The 23094-nt window shown below is 39.0% G+C and overlaps 1 protein-coding gene across 1 annotated transcript in view; it reads left to right on the forward strand.

Annotated features, from left to right (window-relative positions):
- Positions 1-23094, forward strand: part of LOC149135858 (sorting nexin-14-like) — a 53625-nt gene that overhangs the window by 16668 nt on the left and 13863 nt on the right. Inside the window, exon 4 of the mRNA XM_089350130.1 lies at positions 15576-15640. Within this exon, the coding sequence (XP_089206256.1) occupies positions 15576-15640 (65 nt within the window). The remainder of the gene's footprint in view (positions 1-15575; positions 15641-23094) is intronic.

Below are 23094 nucleotides of genomic sequence, written 5' to 3' on the forward strand. Positions count from 1 at the left end.
TGTGTATATATATATGTATGTGTATATATAATGCTACTTTATTATTTGTTTTTCGTTGTTAACAGTGATGCTGCTCTGTTTTTAGATATGGTATTGACAGTCCAAGACGACTCCACTCTATTTTTCCAATGTTTCTCCACCCTATAATAACCATATTGTGCTGCTTCCTACCAATTCCAACTGTTTCGCTCCAACATTAGTGCCATTAATGCATCATTTTCTGCCTACCCCCCCCCCCCCACACACTTAACTCCAGACAAACACTTTAAAGCCAAAGAGCATACAACAAACACCCTCTCACTCTCACACACTCTCTTCCTCTTTCTTTCTCTCTCACACATTTCCTTTCTTGCTCTCTCTCTCTCTCTCTCTCTCTCTCTCTCTCTCTCTCTCTCACATATATACACATCCTCTCGCTCTCCCACCTCTCTCTCTCTCTCTGTACATATATCTGTCTTTCTGTAGCTCCATCCAGTCTCTTCATACAATCTGTATGTCTCTAAAAAAAATCTACTTCCCTTCTTCTTATCTTCTGTCTCATTCCTGTTTCACTCATTCACTTTTCCCCATATTAATGGTAGAACTGGTTTTTCTAGAATCTATATTACAGCCTGACTAAAAATGACTTCTGTTGAAACTGTTAACCATTTCTCTTTTCTTCTAACAATTTGTTTTTGCTTTACAGTTTTGTTGTTGTTGTTTGATCTGGAGGTTGTTGGTTTTGTGCAGTTAATAGCATCAGTTCTATAAAAGCTGTTCTGCCCAATATTCTTTGTTTGGAGTTCAGTCCATCCTTAGTTTCATGAGTGAGCCCTTTTATCTTCTGTGATGGTGGGCAGGAAATGGCAACAAAAAAGATACCAGTAATATTCTGGGCTCAGTTCTATTAACTGTAACCCTCCACCACCCCCATCCCCACTGAAAGGTTTGTTTCATACTGTATCATGATGAATTATTATTTCATATACACACAACAGATTAGGCCATTGGAAAAGAAAAATTCCTAACATTAGGCTACAACAAGTAACCTTAGTTGCTGAGAACCCTCCTAAGTAACTTAGTTGTCCCTAATAACACAATTTTCTGCAGCTGCACTAATCTGGGTTTTGTGTCTCTTTCCTCTCTCCATCTTTTCAGATCTTTAGTCCCTTCCCCACAAATGTTAGGCCTTGTACCTTTGGTAGAAAAGATTTTTACTATTGTTATTGTGAAGGTGCATGGCTCAGTGGTTAGGGTGTTGGGCGCACAATTATGAGGTAGTGAGTTTGATTCCAGGACCAGGTTGTGTGTTGTGTTCTTGAGCAAGGCACTTTATCTCACATTGCTCCAGTTTACTCATCTGTAGAAATGAGTTGTACCAAGCTGTATCGGCCCCTTTGCCTTTTCCTTGGATAACATTGGTGGCGTGGAGAGGGGAGGCCGGTATGCATGGGCGAATGCTGGTCTTCCATAAACAGCCTTTCCCAGACTTGTGCCTCAGAGCGTAACTTACTGGTCGCAGTCCCATGGTCATTCATGACTGAAAGGAGTCCAAACCAAATTATTATTATGATTGCATTTGCTGCCATTCATTGTTTCCAAGCTTCCATGGATGAATCGATGTAGATTTGGAAATTTGCATAGAACTGGAACCACAGATGTTACTGTCGGATGTCCATATTGTTAACAGGTCAACTGCAGCAAGTTTGGGCTCTGTGAAGGGGTCAACTCCTAAAACTTATTGAACAGATCTCTTGACAATTCCCTCTGGAAGTCCATTATTTGCCGTTGTAACAACCAAGGCAGTGTTTCAGGTTGGCTGAGGACCAAATTGATGCTTTATTCTTTTGCTAAAGACATTGACACTTTTGGTTACTGCCAAGTGTTTCCTCCCCCCGTGCCCCCCCCCCCCCCCCCCAGCTTAGCTGTTAGGTCATTTATATTTCATCTTACCAATGATAATCATAATCATCATCATTATCGTCATCACCACATTCATCATCATCATAACTGTTACTTCCACCACCACCACCACCATCATTATTTAACATCTGTTTTCCATGTTGGCTTGGGCTGGACAGTTTGAAAAGAGCTGAAGAGTCAGAGGACTTGGCCAAGCCCCGATGACTGCTTTAGCATGGTTTCCATGCTTGGATGCTCTTCCGAATGCTGACCACTTTACAGAATGTACCGAGTGCTTTTTATGTGGCATCAGCACCTGCAAGATCAGTGAGTAACTTGCAAAACAAGACCCCCTCAACTGAGTCAGGGAGATTGATATCGAGGGAGGTGGGTTAATGCAAGGTGGTGAGGGGGCAGCATTTATATAGTGTCAAGGGGGTGAGCTGGCAGAATCCCTTGCAATGTGGCCTAAATGCTTAACAGCATTTCATCTGTCTTTTTATGTTCTGAGTTCAAATTCCACTGAGATTTATCTCTCCTTTTGTCCTTTTGAGGTCGATTAAAAAAGTATCAGTTGAACACTGGGGCTGAGGTAACCGACTTCCCTGGCCCCTAAAAGTTGCTGGCCTTGTGCCAAAATTTGAAACCACTACTTATATAGTGTTGTGTTTAATGGTAAACAGTATTGTCCAGAGAGCATGGAACCTTCTTCTGTCACAAGACAAAGGAATTAATACAATTTCTCTTTGCTTCTGTTCCACACCCATTTCCCAGTCTGAATAGAAAGGGTTTTCTGAGAGGGTACTTCTTACAACAAGGTGTCTTTTTATTAAAAGCCTTAAATATTCATTTGGAAGCCATCTTAGCAATGTCTCTATAGAAATGTGAATGTGTAGATGTTGACATAGTTAAGAAGTTCACTTCTCAGCCATGTGACTTTGGGTGTAGTCCCATTGTGTGGCACCTTGCACAAGTATTTTCTACTAAAGCCCTGGTCCAATCAAAGCCTTGTGAATGAACTTGGTTGAAGGAAACTGAAAGATGTCACTTTTCTTTCTTTGCTTGCATGGGTCAAAACCTCACTCATTCCAGACAACGTGATGGTTGGATATATTCTCACAGAAAATGGCAAAGGAATGACATTACATGTTTACAATTAACATGTGATGTCAAACACAAGGAGACACAACTGCTCTCCTATCACACACATGAGTGGTGCAGCAAGAACAAGCTTTGAGCTGGGTAGAAACATCTGGCCCAGAGTTGCAACATCTGATTCAACAAAGCTGGTGATGTTGTGTGGAAGCTTTGATGTTTACCCTGAAGGGTGGCTCTGGGTGGCTCTGCTGTTGCAATGGAAGAGACTCAAACACCCATAGAACTTCCTCACCTGACTGATCAGGCATCAACTCTTGCATTCAGAGATTGAGTACAGCAGCACCCACAGCGCACAAGGTTTGACATAAAAGTGTGTGTGTGTGTGTGTGTGATTATTCAGTTATTTCAAGATTTCTTGCCAATAGAGAAAGAACCGGTTTCTAACCTAGATCCAAGGCTCCTTCATTGGAATTTCAACATCAACAACAGGGTATTTTTGTTTGTTTGTATGTATGTATGTATGTATGTATGTTTTATGTATGTATTTTTATGCATATAACTACATATCTAGACTTGCTCATATATATCTAGATGATAAACTTCTGGAAAGTTTTGCAGATTTTTACAGTTCCACTAATGGATTGAATCTGTATTCTTTGAATCAGCTTTCTCCTTTCTGGTTTTGAGAAACTTAATTTCTCAATATTAGTATTTAGGCTGTGTGTGTGTGTGTGTGTGTGTGTGTGTGTATGTGTGTGTGTGTGTGTGTGTCTGTGCCTCCTTGTCTTGACATTACATGGCAGTTGTAAATGAGTGCTACTGTGATACAAGCAGTGTTATTCATTTCCAATACTCTGCTAAAAAAAAAAAAACCTCTGGCTATGGGGGTTGGGTGGGAAATATTAACTTGCTTGGAATCAGGTGAGGGTTGGCAAGAAGGACGTCTGACCTGAGAAAATCTGCTTCCATTAAACTCTGTCTGACCCAGGCAAGCATTGAAAAAGCAGATGTTAAAATGATGAAGATGTGAAATGCATGTGTGACAGTTGTGGCAGGACCATTTCACCAGAAGGATGCAAACATCATTTCCCCTGCTTTTTCAGTGGTGAATCTATTTCTCTTATCGCTGACAGATATCAGTAACTGTGAAGCACCAAGGGAGTAGCTTTAATTATAACCTTTTCATTTATTTATTGTCTTAATGCTACAAACTTGTTTAAGAAACCAACGGAAGAGAAATGAGAATGGGTTGTGTTTTGGTTTTTCTTTGTTTTTGTTTTTTTTTTCCAGCCTTGGTTTTCAGCCTTTGTTAAGAATTTGGTTGCTATCCAAGTTATTTGCTCTATGATTACTCTTAGTCTAGCAAGTGTTCTTCTATTTCCATATTTTATAGATTTAATTGTTTTTAATGTGTTTTTCTCATGAGTAAATAAAGAAACTGCACTACGAGACCCAGAGTTTTTTCTGGCTGAGAATGCAGAGAGATCAAAAAAGAGATTATGTCAGATGAATTCCTTTTGCTGAACGCTTCTAAAATGACTGGGTCACCCTTTCAGTTTACCAATGAACAAAGAAAACAGGGCTAATCCCTTCATACTCTTCAATGCCTAATGAGCTTTAGTTCTCAGTAATTATATTTTCTTTTCCTTTCATATCTTGTGACAATGGTTCCATTTTCTTTTAGTGTTGAAACATCAGCAGACTTTGTTTCCATATCGGATAATATTCTCTTTTAGCAAGTTAAGTGCATCTCTCTCTCTCTCTCTCACACACACTATTTCTAATCATGTGTTGCATTAGATGTACAAATATAACGGTTAGTTATGTATATAACTAATTATATTGTGCATTAGGTGTATGTATATGTGTATATATATATATATATATATATATATATATATATATATATACACATAACATGTTTACATACACATCTAGATATCTGTACACAGTTAGTTAAAATTCCTCTTAAGCTACGTGTATTCCATTTGTTTATTTATTTTATAGGGAGAAAAAGGAGGGTTTCAGCTGATCTTTGCTTTGAATCCTACTGCTCGACTGCAGAAGGAAAGTAGCTGACATAAGTACAATGAAAAAAATGGTGGAAAATATAAGATTGAAAATTCTTTATTGAGAAAAAAATAATTTCAGCAGATAGATTGTTGTTAAGTCTGGCATATTAACTAGGGTAAAGTCCAAGAAATAATTCTAATAGGTTGTGAAAAATACACACTTTTTTTGTTTTTTTACCTGTGATCTCTGCAAATGTATGTCTGCAGTTTAGGGGTTAATGTGTGTTATACGGCAGAGTATCCAGAGGTAGTGTGTTGTGTGAAATAATGTTACTTAGTTTTTATTGATATTTTCAGTTTGGAAGATAGGTGTGAGAAAAGAGATAGATTAAAGGTGACATTAGTTTAGACATATTCATATAGAGTGTTAATATATGCTTATTTGAATGTGTTTTGCTTATTGAAGCAGTGAATGTAGAAATGCATAGAGGTAACGTCTGGAAACAGAGGAAGAAGTTGCTTTTATTCGTATGTGCACACATGCACACACTTATGTATGTGTGTGTAAATGTATATGTGTATATTGTTTGTGTAAATATGTGTGTGTGTATATATATTTGTGTAAATATATATGTGTGTGTATATATATATGTGTGTGTGTGTATAAGTGTGTGTGTATATATATATGTATGTGTGTGTATATATGTTTGTGTGTGTGTATACATACATATATTTTTTACTTGTTTCAGTTATTTGACTGTGGCCATGCTGGGGCACTGTCTTGAAGGGTTTTTTGTTGAACCCTAGGACTTCTCTTTTTTTCAAAGCCTGGTACTTCTATCAGTCTCTTTTACTGAACCACTAAGTTGTGGATATGTTCACATACCAACACTGCTTGTCAAGTGGTGGTGGGGGACAAACACAGACACACACGCACACATCTACATGATGGGCTTCTTTCAGTTTCCGTCTGCCAAATCCACTCACAAGGCTTTGGTCAGCCTGAGGCTATAGTAGAAGTTACTCAGCCAAGGTGCCATGCAGTGGGACTGAACCCAGAACCATATACGCACACACACACACACACACACACACACACATATATATATATATATATGTATATGTGTGTGTGTGTGTGTATATGTATGTGTATAAGAATACATATGCTTATACATACATGTGTATATTATATGCATGTACACACAGACACACAGACACACAGACACACACAGAGTGTCGACTAAATATTCAAATGACCGAAACTGTTAATAGACTTCCAGCCCAGCAAGTCATAATAAATCTTTGGTGCTGTGAACCAGTTGACAGTAAAATTGGTAAATTCTTTAGAGTTTAGCATTTGAAGAAGTACAGTGTGTTCTAGAAACAAATATTACAAGAATACTAAATGCGAACCTGTTTCTCGGTGAAGAAGTTTAATGTAAACATGTTTTGTAAACGACCTCTGCAATGTTCAAGGTGAACCACACTTTGGGGAGAATTGTATGAGACTCTGAACACATGTTGCTTAAGAATTCATCCATTCTGACTTTGTTCTTTGGTGATTATTCATAGAAATTATCAATATTAGATGCGGGCATTGCTGTGTGGTAAGAAGCTTGCTTCCCATCCATATGGTTCTGTGTTCAGTCCCACTGTGTGGCACCTTGGGTAAGTATCTTTTACTATAGCCTCAGGCTGACCAAAGTCTTGTGAGTGGATTTGGTAGATGGAAACTGAAAGAAGCTCGTCGTGTGTGTATATATATATATATATATATAAAAGCAACACGGATTTTCAAGGTTATTGCAGTACGCACGTTTCCTGCAACTCCATTTATTTAAGTAATGCAAGCATTACATTAAATGTAAAATGCAGAGCAATCTTCAGCTGCACAAGGCTACAGAAAATTTACTGAAATTTCATTTCAGCAGAATGGACATATTTCTGTTGTGACAACATTTAAACAATCCAAGTGGGAAAGAAGAATACAAAACAACCGTCTTGACATAGCCAAGGCTAGCAGGCTAGTAATTAATTTTAGGCAGAATTTTAACTGTCCCTGATTTTATTTGTTTTTTTATCTAGTGATTTAAAGTTTAAGGGAGCAGCCAGCCTTTTTCCTATAAGGAAAGGAGGGGGTAAACATTATACATGGATATGGTTATAAAGATTCCTCTGGTTATAGTGGCAACACAATTTTAGGTTGGTTTTTTTTTACTACTATCAGACCAATTCATAATGTAGTAGGGGAAATTTAACATTAAGCATCTAGGTCAACAGGAATCATTAAACGCAATGGCACCATCATCCATGCGGACATATTTCTCTCCTATGACATCACGATTTTCTCTCACACTCTGTCTTGCAATCCAAAATACTTCAGTTCTTTGGTCCTCACGTTACTCAACACTGGCAAACTTCTTCTTTTCTGCTACTCCCTTGGCTATATATATATATATATATACCTGTCTCCTAGCTTCCCTACTGGTTATCTGATATAATTCCCTGCTACTCCCACTGTTCCAGTCCTTCCAGACCCATTTCTTTGCTCTAATGGCCCTCTCTATTGCATCATTCCACCACCACATTACTCTAGGTCTGGTTGGGACTTTGCACCACCCACAGATTTGGTCCGTGGAATTCAGCAAGCTGTCCCTGCAGGAATTCCCAGTTGCCCTCTGTGTCACAAGTTTGTAGCTCCTCCTGCCTCTCATCAAATTTCTCAATTAGGATGTCCTTAAATCTCTCAGCACATGAAGGATCCTTAAGCTTCCAAATCCTTCTTTTCCAGATTGGTCTGCTTCTTGGCATCCTTCTGGTCTGGAATCTAAAATCACTAACAACTAGTCTATGCTGGGGGTGGGGTACATTCTTCACCAGGGAGGGTCTTTGTATTTAAGAGCAACCATTCTTCCCGCTGCCTGTTGAGAATGTAATCGACCTGGCTGGTGTAGCCACGTGTTTGATAGGTTATCAGGTGGCTGGTCTGCTTCCTGAAGTTGGTGTTGCAGATCACTGAACTCCAGTAGCCTTGTCCCCTCTTTGTTTCAGGAACCAATTCCATGGCCCCCATGCACACCATGGAAAATACCTGGCTGCCATCCAACATGTTCATTGAAGTCCCTAGCCACGAAGATGAGATCCTTGTCACTCGTCTTAGAGGTAGCCTGCAGAAGAATATCATAAAAATGGTCCTTCTGTTCATTTGGTAGGCCCACTTGTGGGGCACAGAGATTGGTGCTATGCTATTCCGCAAGACTAGCCTGAACTTAAGCCCTCTATCACACACTCTGACTACCTCTGTGACCTTTGTATGACAAGAATGCATACAAATTTTAGAGAACAATGGCGAAAACATAATGAAACAGGGATGGAGAACTAAGATTTTAGGGAATTTCAGTTTGAAGGTTGTTTGAAGAATTAAATAGTTACCAGTTACAATAGTACGTGTTAGTATTATGGGTTAGATGAGTGAATGAATGAATGAGGCAATTAAAAAGAACAAGAGAAAACTTCTTAGCTTCGCTATGCATATCACAAAACAGCAGTGAATCAAGCAGCGTGAAAGTCTAAGAAAACATGTGCTAAAGATCCTTTATAAGAACCACAGCCGGAAGCGGTCAAATAAGACTGCCAAAAACATATACATGTATGCTCACCCACATTTGCATATATATATATATATATATATATATATTTCTTTTCTTCTTCCACTTGTCTCATCCACCTGACTGCAGCCATGCTGGAGCACTGTCTTTAGTTGAACAAATCCAATCTTGAACTTATGCTTTGTAAGCCTAATACTTATTCTATCGGGTTCTTTTTGCTGAACTGCTAGGTTATGGAGACGTAAACACACCAACATCGGTTGTCAAGTGATGGTGGGGGGGACAAACACAGACATACATACGCACATATATGACAGGCTTCTTTCAGTTTCCATCTATCAAATACACTCACAAGGCTTTGGTCAGCCTGAGCCTATAGTAGAAGACACTTGCCCAAGGTGCCACGCGGGGGGACTGAACCTGGAACCATGTGGTTGGTAAGCAAGCTACTTACCACACAGCGATGCCTGTGCCTCTCTCTCTCTCTCTCTCTCTCTCTCTCTCTCTCTCTCTCTCTCTCTCTATCTCTCTCTCTCTCTCTCTCTCTCTCTCTCTCTCTCTCTCTCTGTATGCATAGAAGCTGTCTTGCAGCAATGTAGTCAACTGAAGCAATGAAACTGTGTAGCTTCCATGGGAGGCAATGGAATTGCAAGGCAACAATTCTATGGAGAAATATGTTCTGGGAAAAGACATCCATGACCTTCATAGACCCTCAAGATTGAAAATAAAAACATCATTTAGTGAGCAGAGTCTTTCAAGCATTCAATAGAACTTGAGAAAATTCTATGCTTGCCTTGAAGAAGAAATATGAAATAATGGTTTTCTCTGTTGACAGTAACCTTGTGTAGGCGTAACCCAAACTGTACTAATGGTTTGCGAGTTTCATAAACGAGCAGGATATATGTGAAAGAGAAGGATGCTAATGATGGAGAGGGATGTAAGTGATGGAAGAGGAAGTAAAAGACAGAAAAGGAGGTAAAAGTAATTATATAAATGGTCCAAATAGCAGAGCCATACTGTGGTCACCACTGGGTAAATGTATTTCAGACCCTTGATTGGTTTAATGGACAGTTTTTATTGCAGATGGTGAAGCTAAAGTTCCAGGAAGCATTGATCCTCACTGGGTTGCCTGTCACAAGACAGATTTTTACCAGAACAATCCTTCACAAAATGTACCCTGATCATAACTCACTCAACCTTATATATCTGTGCTCCTGTAGTGTGAACGAGGGGATGTTGTATGAAGAAGTATGGCAGCAACGAAGGCCTGTATATGACCTCTCCATGTGTTTTTTGTCAAAACCCTTTGCTTCACCTCTCCAGAAGTTTTCTTCATTTTAAACACTTGACACATTAAACCTCTGCCATTACTTCTGTCTCTTCTGCCCTCAATTGTACATTGAGTCACTGTGGTCCTCAGTGGCCGAGGAAAATGTCACTCACATTATATATAATGTACACACACACACACACACACACACGCACTATTGATTAATTGATTGCTTGTATTGATCACAGAATACATTTGTATGTCGTTTAAACTAATTGTACAGAGTAAAGTAACAAAAACAACAACAACAGAAATTGTTTTGGGTGGGATTTTGTGTCAGACTCTTTGCTTTGTCTCTCTTATTGTATCTTTTTCTATTTGTGGCCACATTGTGCTTACATAGAGAAGTGTGAGGGGGAGGATATATATATATATATATATATATATATATATATATATATATATATACATACATAAAAGTATGAATGTTAGGATGTAAATACATACATTTGTATATATATATATATATGTGTGTGTGTGTGTATGTAAATATCTACATGTATGTTCATGCATACACACACACACACACACATGATTTTATATTTATAGTTTATTATTCTTTACAAGAATATTATTGACAACGACTTGGATGTTTCGGCGAGTTAAGCCATCATCAGACTGCAAAAGTATTGAGTAACCCATCAATCATCATCATCATCATTTAACGTCCGTTTTCCTTGCTGGCATGGGTTGGATGGTTTGATTGAGGACTGGCAAACACCAGGCTCCAATCTGATCTAACAGAGTTTCTACAGCTGGATGCCCTTCTTAATACCAACCACTCTGAGAGTGTAGTGGGTGCTTTTTACGTCCCACCAGTATAGGAGCCAATCAGGAGGTACTGGCATCGACCCACGCTTGAATGGTGCTTATTACGTGCCACCAGCATGGGTGCCAGTCAGGCGACACTGGCATCGGCCACAACTACAATTTCCATTTTAATTTCAATTTTGATTTGATTTGGGTTTTACTTGACTCAATAAGTCTTCTCAAGCGCAATGTATCGCCTGGTGATTCAAGGCTACTTTTAAATGGGCTGGTTATGCGACAATGGTATAAGCTATGGTTGTGATCTCACTTTTCTTGCCAGGTCTTCTCAATCACAGCATATCTCTAGAGGTCTTGGTCTTTTGTCATTGCCTCTGTGAGGCCCAACGTTTGGAGGTCATGCTTCATGTTTTCCTGGGTCTCTCTCTTCCACATGTTCCCTCTACTGTTAGGGAGTGACACTTCTTCATACATACCAGTACAGTCATCTCTTCTACACCACATCTGATGCTTCTTATCTCCAACATCTCTCTCAGGGTACTTACACTCTGTTGTGTGTGCTCACTGACATTACACATCCAGCAGATCATACTAGCTTCATTTCTTTCAAGCCTACACATGTCCTCAACAGTCATGGCCCATGTTTCACTGCTGTGTAGCATGGCTGTTCGCACACATGCATCATACAGTCTACCTTTCACTGAGTGAGGGGCCCTTTGTCACCAGCAGAAGTAGGAGCTTTCTGAACTTTGCCCAGGCTATTCTTATTCTAGTGGCAACACTCTCAGGGGCATCCACTCCACTACAGACTTGGTCATCTAGGTAGAGGAAGTTATCAACTACTTCTAGTTTCTCTCCTCGGCATGTGATGGAATCTGTTTGCTGAACATCTTTGGTGTTTATTGTCCCTGTGCATCTGCTGCGCACAAAAACTATCAAATTAATGTAAAACTGATTTTTATGATAAATGAACATAAAAACAAACATTAGCATTGTTTGTGTTTGTGTGTGTGTGTGTGTGTGAGAGAGAGATATCATCATTTAACATCCTACTTCCTTTCTAATCTGGATTGGACAGTTTAAAAGGACTCAATGAGCCAGAGGCCTGCATCAAGTGCCAATATCTGTTTTGGTGTATATTCTATAGCTGGATGTCATTTATAACACCAACCACTTTACAGAGTGTGGACGGGGTGCTTTTTTCATGGCATTGGTATTAGTGAGGTCACCAAGTAACTAGTAAGACAAGACCCCCCCCCCCACCTTAACTGAGTGGAGAGTCTAGTAGAGTGAAAGGTAGTTTTATGCCGGGTGTTGAGGGGCTAAAGTATGATAGAGGGACAGGTGTCTTGTTATAAGGCTTTAGGGTTCTTTTTTATATTTCCAACTGCCCAGGTTTCTATTTCATAGGAAAGCCTGAGTTTATTTTTAGTCTATAAAAGGGCCTTTTTAAGATGACATTTCTTGCTCTCATTAAGTTGTTTATTTAAACAATTTGAGACAATCCTGGAATTTTGATAGAATTATACATGTTTTTCATTTTTCTATCCATCCACCCAAACACACAGACACAAACACACACACATGCGTGCATATGTATTATTTATACACACACACACACACATATATTCATGTATACTAAAATGCATGTATCTAGATATATATGTATGACATATTTATATAATGCCTAACAGTATTGAGTACTTACATTTAATTGCATTTTACACCAATGTGATATAACTATCTATTGCACACACACTCACACCTACATATATATATATATACATCCACCCACAAACACACATACATGCGTATATATATATATATATATATTATTATAATTGTTGCTGCAATAAAGTATCTTCAATGCATTGATTTTGAGCTCTATCCTTTAAGAGACATGTATACATATATATATATATATATATATATATATATATATATATATATATATATATATATATATATATATATATATATATATATATATGTGCATAGATGTTATGTCAGGAATTAAAAAAAAAAGGAGGAAAGTGAATTTCTGCCAGTTGTTCCTGTTGCTAATGCTGGTGCCACACATTGCAGATAGCATGTATAAATATATTCGAGGAAAGCTTTCTTCAATTGCAAAGGAACATCTTAAAAGTGTTGAAAGCTTTCTCAAATTCCACGTTGATAGGATCAGCATTGCTTCAAGACATCCAATATTTTAACTCTGATCGAGTTTATTCTAGCATCTGCACATTCACACTTGTTCATTCTTCATTATCTCTTGCATCAGATATTGTATAATAGTCTCTCTCTCACTCTTCCTCTCGCTCTCTTCCCCTCACTCTTTCTCTCTCTCTCTCTCTCTCTCTCTCCTGTTTGTGTTCTGTGTCAGTTTTCTCTCTTAAATGCAATTTCATTGTGATACTGCTACCACCACCACCACCACCACCACCAACACCACCACCACCATCACCCAGTGTTATTTATTATTTATTATTATTGCTAAGATCTGTGTATTTCTTGTTCTTTCTGTTATTGATACTACTCTTACTACTACTACTGACTTATTATTGATGTTGCTATTGTTATTTCTAATTCTAATTATTATTATTATTATTATTATTATTATTATTATTATTAAGGCGATGAGCTGGCAAAATTGTTTGCATGCCAGACGAAGTGCTTAGCATCATTTTGTCTGTCTTTATGTTCTAATCTCAAAATCCACAGAAATTGACTTTGCCTTTCATCCTTTTGGGGTCAAAATAAGTAGCATTTGAGCACTGGGGGGTCATTGTAATCAACTTAATTCCTTCTTTGCAATTGCTAGCCTTGTGCCAACATTGGGAGCCATTATTATTATTATTATTATTATTGAGTGAGAGAGCAGTGCATGCCACCAAAGTGACACTGGGATACAGATATACGAAGCCCATTATACCCATCATGACTACCCGTCTGATAAGGGTACACCAGGCACATGCATCACAACCATATGTGCGCAGCATGGTGATCTCATATCAAAATTAACAGCACATGACTTCGCAGGTGGGGCCCAGTTAGAATTTTCTTCAGGCCGAGTAGCCCATCCCATTCAAAATGTCCCTGAATAATGTTTGTCTGAGGATGATGAACAAAACACCCATGTTTCCAGAGGTGAACTATTCAAACCCCAAAGAATTCCTCTCAACGCATGGTTATGATGCAACCTCACTACTCCTGCTCATGATCAAAGATGTGTATATCATCAGCCACCAAGGGACATTCTCAACTTGTTATGGTCAAGCAACTGCTAAGGAAATCTGAGTAGAATATTTACTGTAGCCCATCTTTTTGTACCAAAACAAAACACATATTAACACTTCCATTCATTTAAGCTGAGAAGCCATGAGAACCGCTGCCTGGTACTGCATCAGAGCATTTATTAATACAGAAGACGTTGAACAGCATCCAATATTGTGATGTTGTAGAATGAAGATATTGTGTCTACCGGGGGTTTGTACTGTTTGTCAAGTCACAACAAGGGCCTCAGACAGACAGTATTTTTACGCAATATGCATGCAGTTCCAAGCAAAGCCAATTTTTGCATTACACCAAGATTGTAGAGTATTTCTAAAGTGTCCAGATGTTTCTTCAGGTTGGGTGGTATTGAACCCAAAGCTCCAATGACAACAAGTTTTATATTTGACTCTTGTAGCTGCCACATCTTGGTGATCTCAATTCTCTGATCTCCATATTTATCAACTTTTCCTCTTTCTTTCATGATGATATGTTGATCTCCAGGCACTTTCATGTCAATTATTAGGCACTCTTGTTTGTTCCTCCTAAAGGTTACTATATCTGGCCTTTGGTGCTCTAACATTGTCTGTCTGGAAGTCAAAGCCCCAGAAGATTTTTGCCTTCCCCTTTTTGTCCATTACCTTTTCTGGTGTATGTTGGCACCAAGCACTCCGTTACCTTGTATCCATATTTCTGTCATAGCAGCCAGTGAATGTTTTGTGTTACCTTGTCGTGTCTGCACTTGTTCTCTTTCTGTGCAAGACTTTCACAAGCACTAACAATGTGAGTCACACTTTTGACCCTCTTCCCACACATTCTGCAGAGGTTCTTTGCACTTCTGTGGTATTCAATGCCTGACCCTGGACAGCGATGATTAGGCCTTCAGTCTCCTCTTTTTTAGGTCACCCATGCTGAACCACTTCTATGATGCTTCCTGATCTTTTAAGTGGAACTGACCATGTCATTCCATGCAAAGTAGAATTTCTTCTCTCTCATTAGCTATTCACGATTGGAATTCATTAGCACTCTCAAATCCATTTTTGGTAAATCCTTCTACATTAGCAGCATACTATAGCAGGTTTTGTTTACTGTTTACCAAATACTCTGCCATGTTTCTTCTTTCACTGCTGATGCACACCTGTACGCTAATCAGCCCACGTCCACCTTTAACTCTCTTCATGTAGAGCTTGTATACATTTGCCTTAGGATGGAGGGCGCCACACATTGTCATTGTCTTTCAGGCAGTGTGATTGAGTTGGTCAATCTCCGCTTGTGTCCATTTCAGAATGGGTCTACTATTATTGCACACTACAGTAACAGTCCATATGTTGATGACAGTCACAAGCTTCCGATTATTATTATTATTATTTTTAAGCACATTGGACAAAATGCTTAGCAGCCTTTCGTCCACCTTTATATTCAGGGTTCAAATTCTTTACCTTTCATTCTTTTGGGGGTCGATAAAATAAGTAGCAGTCAATTACTGGGGGGGGGGGGGGTCGTTGTAATTGATGATCCCTTTCCCCATAAATTTCAGGTCTTGTGCCTCTCCTAGAAAGGGTTGTTATTATTATTATTGACATTGTTCCTGTTGTATTATTTGTTCAGGGCTGAAGAACAAAAGAAAGAAAGATATGCCAAGACAATGGCAGAGATGAAGAAGTTTATTCCAAGTAAGAAAATACCATTTATTCATTTATTTTTGAAAATGAGTTTTATTTATGTGTGTATGTGTTTGTGTTGATTCTGTTTGATATTTACAATGTTGTAGAAGTAATAGTAATAATAATAATAATAATAATGATTATGATAGTAATAATAATGATGGCTATGATAATAATGATAAATTGGTGAATAATATTTTTCAAGAAAATATGCATGGAGCAATTATTTTGAGAAAAAATAAAAAGTAATTACATGCAAAATGTTCTATAATTAAATTTCTGTTATGATATATATTTTATAATGATAGCAAACGAGCCTGCTCTGAGCATGTGCATGTAGATTGAGGGAGGGAGGGAGGGAAGGGGGGGGATGGTGGAGAGGGCACTTGCCCTAGGTGTCAGGGTGACCGTGACTTTATGGGGTTTCCAGGAGCAGCCTTTGGAAGTCTCCCCCACGATGGGGAATTTTCTTGTTTGTATTGTTTTTGTTCCTTTGTTATTTTACTGTTTACATACGTTCATGTAACTCCACATCATATTGTACTGTATCATTTCTCCACCATCTTTGATTTGTTTGTAAAGCCTTAGTAATTTCTAAAGACATCATCATCGTCATCATCAAATCATAATAATAATAATAATAATATGGACAGATAGATTATAATGTATATGTATGTATTCTTTTATTCTTTTACTTGTTTCAGTCATTTGACTGCGACCATGCTGGAGTACTGCCTTTAGTCAAAAGAGTCGACCCCAGGACTTATTCTTTGTAAGCCTAGTACTTCTGTGGGTGTTACTTGAGTGTCACATTGGGAGAGGCTTTGTCTTCGCTCTGAGCCTTGTCCCATATAGAAATGGTGTGTCGTTTGTTTGCCATTGTCTGCTAAAGTATATCTAGGCTTTCAGTGTTTTGATAGTGGTGGATGGGTGGAAATATTTCATTATTTGAAAACAGTTAGGGGTTGGTGACAGGAAGAGCATCTGATTCTAAAAAAAATTCTACCACGCCAAAATCTTGTGGAACTCATGCAAGCATGGTAAAATAGATGCCAAAACAATGGTGGTGATGGTGGTGGTAATAACAAAGATGTATTAACGACATTAGAGAAATTATTGAGGGGTGCTTTGACTAATACGGTAATGATGTTGAACCATTATGAAGGGATGTTCCTGGCTGGGTTGGTTGTTATGTGCAGTTGTTGTTGAAACATCATATTGAATAATTGATTCAAGACTTTAACTTGATCCACAAACTGCCACCAACTGAAATAGTCACATAAAAAACAAACTAGTTTTCAATCGTTAACCTGAAATTTGTTGCCATTTGGTTTCTTTCTCTTTTCTTTATTCATGAATCTAAGGACTAATTCTTCTTTCTGTTCTTAATCTACAACTGTCTGGAGACCATTAACATTCATCTATTCCAATCATCATCATGATAATGAGGTATATAATCACCACCACCACCCCAACCACCACCATTAGCTTCACAATGAAAATTATGATCATCACCACCACCACCACCACCTCCTCCTCCTCCTCCTCCCCCTATAATCCTGATCAATATTATCACCATCATCTATTTAATGTCCGCTATTCTAGTCAGGCTGGCTTGGATGGGTCTCTGATACACTTGACCTACAAAGTTCAAGGACAATGTCCATTCTTATTGAAACAATATCATGTCCCATGCCCCCGGATCACTGCAGCTCTGGCATCCAACAACCTAATGAAACAAACAAAAAAAAGTCATTAAATATTTTTCTCTCTCTGAATATTTCATTGTGTTTAAGTTTTTATTTTCATTGCTCCATTTATTGAAAACCCTGACCCCCACTCATGTAGCTGGCATTGCTGTATATGTTGGATAGGTCGGTGCAGACATAGCTGTGTGGCTTCCCAACCCTGTAGTCTTTGGGTTCAGTTCCACTGCTCAGCACTTTGGTATCTTTTACTATTCTAGCCTTGAGCTAACTAAATCCTTGTAAGTGAATTTGGTAGACAGAAACTTATATGATGGGATTCTTTCAGTTCCTGTCTACCAGATTCACTAATAAGGCTTTGGTTGGTTTGGAGTGATAGAAGAAGACACATGCCCAAGGTGTCACACAGTAGGACTGAACCCAGAACCATGTGGTTGAGAAAGAAATTTGTTAACCATACAACCAAATCTGCATCTGTAATCTGTGTAACAAATCCTCTTTTGATTTGGTTTAGCTTTTAATCTTCTGCCAATTCTGTTACCATTTCCCCAGAATATTTCCCCTTCCAGTATTCTTCCACCATATCCACCATATCACTTCAGTTCACCAGTGATCCTATTAAATAGGTTGGCAGCAGATATTCTATCGCAACAGAAGTTGATATTCTTCAACATTTGACTCCTGTCTGCTAATGTGTTAAGTGTGCCATGGCTGTTGCGATAACTGCATTTAAGCAGAAGGGGAAGAAATAAAAAAGAGGGAGTAGAATATAATTAATTCTGTTTTGTGATTGAGAACTTTAAATGGAAATTAAATGGAAATTAAAAAAAGATGTCAGTTTTAATGTGGGCAAACATGGATTTGAATAACGGTGCAACTGTGTGCTGGAAATAACAAGTGAGCATTAGAAACATTAGGCAAATGTATGTCAGAGTGAAGGTCAGTGGAGTTAGTATGGACGTGTAGTGTAAATGGAGAGCGGCTGCTGTGAAATGGTGCAAATATTTGGTGGGTTTGAAAGTGGACAATGGTGTTAACAGGTTAAGGAAGACTTGGTGAAGAAATGGCAAGATTTAATCTGAGAATATTAGTTCTGACAGACAAGATATTAGTTGTATTTTGGAGAAGAGGGGAGGAATGGTGGATGTTGTGTTGCAGACATGTTTGGCATATAACAACATCAAAAAAAACAAAAAAACCAACTCAGTGCTAAAATGATGCCAATTAAATGTACATCTGTATTCTTGAAAGACTGTTTAATAGAAGCAAACATAGGTTTATATGCCAAACTTTCAGTAAACATCTATTTAATTCTTTGTTCTTTTAACAATTAAAATCCTAAGAGAGAGTCATTGCTGGCATCACCTTCATCATCACCATCATCACAACCACCACCACCATCACCACCCATTTATTATTCAGTGTTTCTGTTGAATCAGTCTTCTCTTCTCCGGTGCCTCTCTCTCTTGTTCTAGGCCATCATCGTCATCTCCTTCAGAAAGTTCAGCCTCTTGTGATCAGCTTTCACCATATGTTCATTGTCTCCCTGGGGCTTCCTCTTCTGCAGGTCTTTTCCACTGGGATTACTTTCTTTCTCTTTTTACCATTTAGTCTGTGATAAAAAAAAACCGGCACCCTTGACCCTTTACATTTCAAGACTCTAAAACAAGTAGGAGGCCCAGTTGCAACAGAGTGGACTAAAGACCACTTGGTAAGGTCAAACAAGGTGACTCATTCTTCATACAGATCATCAACTCAGTCTCTTTTCTCATTTCCTATCCCATTCCTCTCACACTCACTTCTTCTCTCAGCTCAGTTACATTCTGTCACTCTATTATGATGTGGTGTTTTCCACATCTATAATGTGCGGCCACTGTTGTGACTGTAGTTGTTGTATCTACTCTAGTAGTCAAGATATTTTCTTGGTCTCAGATACAGTGTATCTCTTCTCTACTGGAACGGTAATATATCGCTTTGTCTATCGTGCTTTCGCTGATAGCTCTGCAAGACACCGAATTTGAACCGTCTACCTTGACTGTGACTCAAACTCGAGTCATACTTTAACCTCTTGACACCTGAGTAAAAGCCCCACCCTCCACTCAATACCACCATCCCCCACTCGGTCTTGGAGTCTTGTCTTGCAAGTTACTTGATGACCTCGCTAGTGCTGGTGCCATGTAAAAAGCCCCCACTGTACCCTCTGAAGTGGTTGACATTTGGAAAAACGTCCGTGTATCCATCCATAAAAAGCATACTAAAGCAGACAATGGAATCTAGTACAGTCCTCTAACTCATTTGATCCTGTTTCACTGGCAGCATAGCAGATGGCCATTAAATGCTACCACTGATGATAGTAGGAATAAATATTACCTTTTGGTATTAATATTGCCTCTGTTGCTAATATATATATATATATATATATATATATATGGGAGTACCAACAATTCATCGCCTGACAATTCAGCACCTGCCAATTCAGTGCATGGAATTGGTTGTATGTCTAAAACACATGCAACCAACAAACACAGCAGTCATCGAATAGATTAACTCTACACAAACAAAAAACATACATATACATGAAACAAACACCAGCAAATGAATGTAAACATATATATACACACACACACACCCATGTTTTTACATAAATAATTATCTTTTATATACATCTATAATGAATATAATTTAACATTTTAAATTCTTTTTCAATTTTTTATCTTTACATGTTTTTAAATAAATAATTGAAATTTTTCCTCTTCTTTTGTCATATCCCCAAAATAACCTTTACCTACATTCAATAAGATGTCCTGCACAGAATTGTTTATGTGCTGAATTGTTGCATCATGGATATAAGATAAGATTTAGTTGTTGCTGTAGAGCAGGAAGAGAGGGAATGAACTTTGGTCAGTTCTACTCAACACATGAACCAATCAAATGCTTAAAATTACTCCAAAGACCAGTGATTTCCTTTATAGAAATATAAAATATCCAATGTATCAACTTGTACCTGAATCTTACTTACATTGTAACCTGGGTGGTGTTAGAAATGAGTGTCTTAGCTTTATGAACCCCAAACCATGTTATTCTAGGAATGTAGTTCAAAGCACATAGCATCCATTTTTAATTTGGGTTTTTTTTCATCCAATTCTGGCCATTTTATTGATCGCAGTCATTCACTACATAATCTCTTTCTCTCTCTCTCTGTATTCCTGGTTGCCTCTTTCTCACTTGCTCTGTCTGTCTGTATGTCTGTCTCTGTCTGTCTGTCTGTCTGTCTGTCTGTCTCCCTCTTCCTGCTTGCCCCCTCTCTCTCTTTCCTTCTCTATCACTGTCTCTCTCTCTCACTCACTTGCTCTCTGTTTTGTCAGTCTATTTGTCTGTCTCTCTCTGTGTCTCTCTCTCTCTCTCTGTGTCTATGTTTCTCTGTCTTTCCTCTATCATTCTGTCAAAGTACCCCCCCTCTCTTTCCCTTACTCCTTCTCGTTATCTTTTTGCCTTTCTCTCTTGTTATACATTCCTGGCAATACCATCTGTTAGACCGACTCTCAAAGAACTTCTTTCAGCCTCCTGTGGTCAAAAAAAGAAAACAAAACAACTCCTCTCCACCCACTTCACCCATCCACTTTCTTTCCTGCCTGCCAGAATATGAAGAAGACAAGGATGCAAGGGAGAGGAATCAACCGTTACCAATATTTGCTGACATTGTTTAGTGTTTGTCTGACAAAAATGTGCCAGGTTTTTGATTCTTCTCGCCTCACTTCTGTATCCCATTCACTGCTAACGATGCATCATTGTTGTCATCGTTAGTGGAGTCACTTAATTTTGATTGCCTGAAGGCTGTATTCCTAATTAAAAAAATAATTATACAATTTCTCCTTTCCTATCAGATAACGAATAATTTATTCTCTGACGTAGAATATAGCAGTTAATTGTTACATCATAACGAAGGCATGCATCCACACATACATATATGTCGTATATAAATGTAAGTATTTATACACGCACCTATGTGCACATATATATATATATATATATATATATATATACAATTATACATGCACATTGAATAGATTACCATTTTGACTAAGAATAGATTATTCGAATTGTGTACAAGGGATACATAGGTATATGTATATTTGTATGTGTATATAGATGAGTGTGTCTGTATGTGCATACGCACACATCTGAGTTATTTAACAGGAAGCAGATTCTACATGTGTGTGTGTGTGTATAATATCATCATCATCATCATCATCGTTTAATGTCCGCTTTCCATGCTGGCATGGGTTGGACAGTTTGACTGGGGACTAGTGAGCCAGATGGCTACACCAGGCTCCAATCTGATCTGGCAGAGTTTCTACAGCTGGATGCCCTCCCTAATGCGGACCACTCCAAGAGTGTAGTGGGTGCTTTTTACGTGCCACTCAGATGGTACTGGCAACGACCATGCTCAAATGGTGCTTTTACGTGTCACCTGCACAGGAGTCAGTCCAGCGGCACTGGCAACGCCCTTGCTCGAATGTTGTTTTCTACGTACCACCGCCCAAGTGCCTGTAAGGTGACACTGGTAACGATCACGCTCGAATGGTGCTTTTTTCGTGCCACTGGCATGGGGGCCACACAGCGGCCCTGGATGATGCTCTTAGCGCTCTACTGGTGCAGATGCCAGTCATGTGGTGCTGTCATGGAATTTGATTCCGATTTCACTTGCCTCAACAGGTCTTCACAAACAGAGTTTAGTGTCCAATGAAAGACAGGTACGCCTAAATGGGCTGGTTAGACCACTAACATAGGCCAACAGGTTATGGTCTCACTTGGCCTGCTGGGTCTTCTCAAGCACAGCATATTTTCAAAGGTCTCGGTCACGAGTCATTGCCTCGGTGAGGCTTAATGTTTGAAGGTCGTGATTCACTACCTCATCCCAGGTCTACCTCTTCCGAAGCTTGCTTCCCAACCACATGGTTCCGGGTTCATTCCCACTGAGTGGCACCTTGGACAAGTCTTACTGTAGCAGCTGTCTGGCTTCCATGCCGGTGGCACGTAAATAGCACCATTTGAGCCTGATCGTTACCAACGTCACCTTCCTGGCACTTGTGCTGGTGGCACGTGTAAAGACATTCGAGTGAGATCGTTGCCAGTACCGCATGACTGGCCTTCATGCCGATGGCACGTAAAAGCACCCACAGTTTACTGGATGTGTTTTATTGTGGTGGCAGCCATTGGCGAGGTTGGTTTGGATGTTGTTTAGAGGAGAGAGTTCTCAATACTATGCGATGATGATGATGATGATGCCAGACAATGTGATCAAAAGTGTGAAAAGGAGGGAGAGCGAGGAGAGCAGAAGAACTAGGGTAAGAAGAGGATGATGGTAGAAACAGGGTGGTTGGGGTAGTAAATGAGTGGGAGAGAAGTACAATCGCAGCAGACTTTGGAAACTTTCTGTTTGTGTATGTGTGTGTTCGTGTCTCTCCCTCCTCCTCCTTCTGCTCCTCCTCCTTCTGCTCCTCCTCCTTCTGCTCCTCCTCCTCCTCCTCCACTTTTATCGACCAATGTTGGTTTGTTTATATTTCTGCAACTTAATGGTTTGGTAAAAAGAGACCAAATAGAATAAGTACCAGACTTAAGAAATACCTAAACAAATCCTGTGGTCAATTTGTTTGACTAAATCCTCCAAGGCAGTGCTCCAGTATGGCTACAGACTGAAACATTTAAAAGACAGACATTCTGCTCTTCTCAGTAAATTGTCAAGTCATGTGATAA

Source organism: Octopus bimaculoides, chromosome 4 (genome assembly GCF_046866305.1).
Source record: "Octopus bimaculoides isolate indiv1 chromosome 4, ASM4686630v1, whole genome shotgun sequence".
In the NCBI taxonomy this organism is placed as follows: domain Eukaryota; kingdom Metazoa; phylum Mollusca; class Cephalopoda; order Octopoda; family Octopodidae; genus Octopus; species Octopus bimaculoides.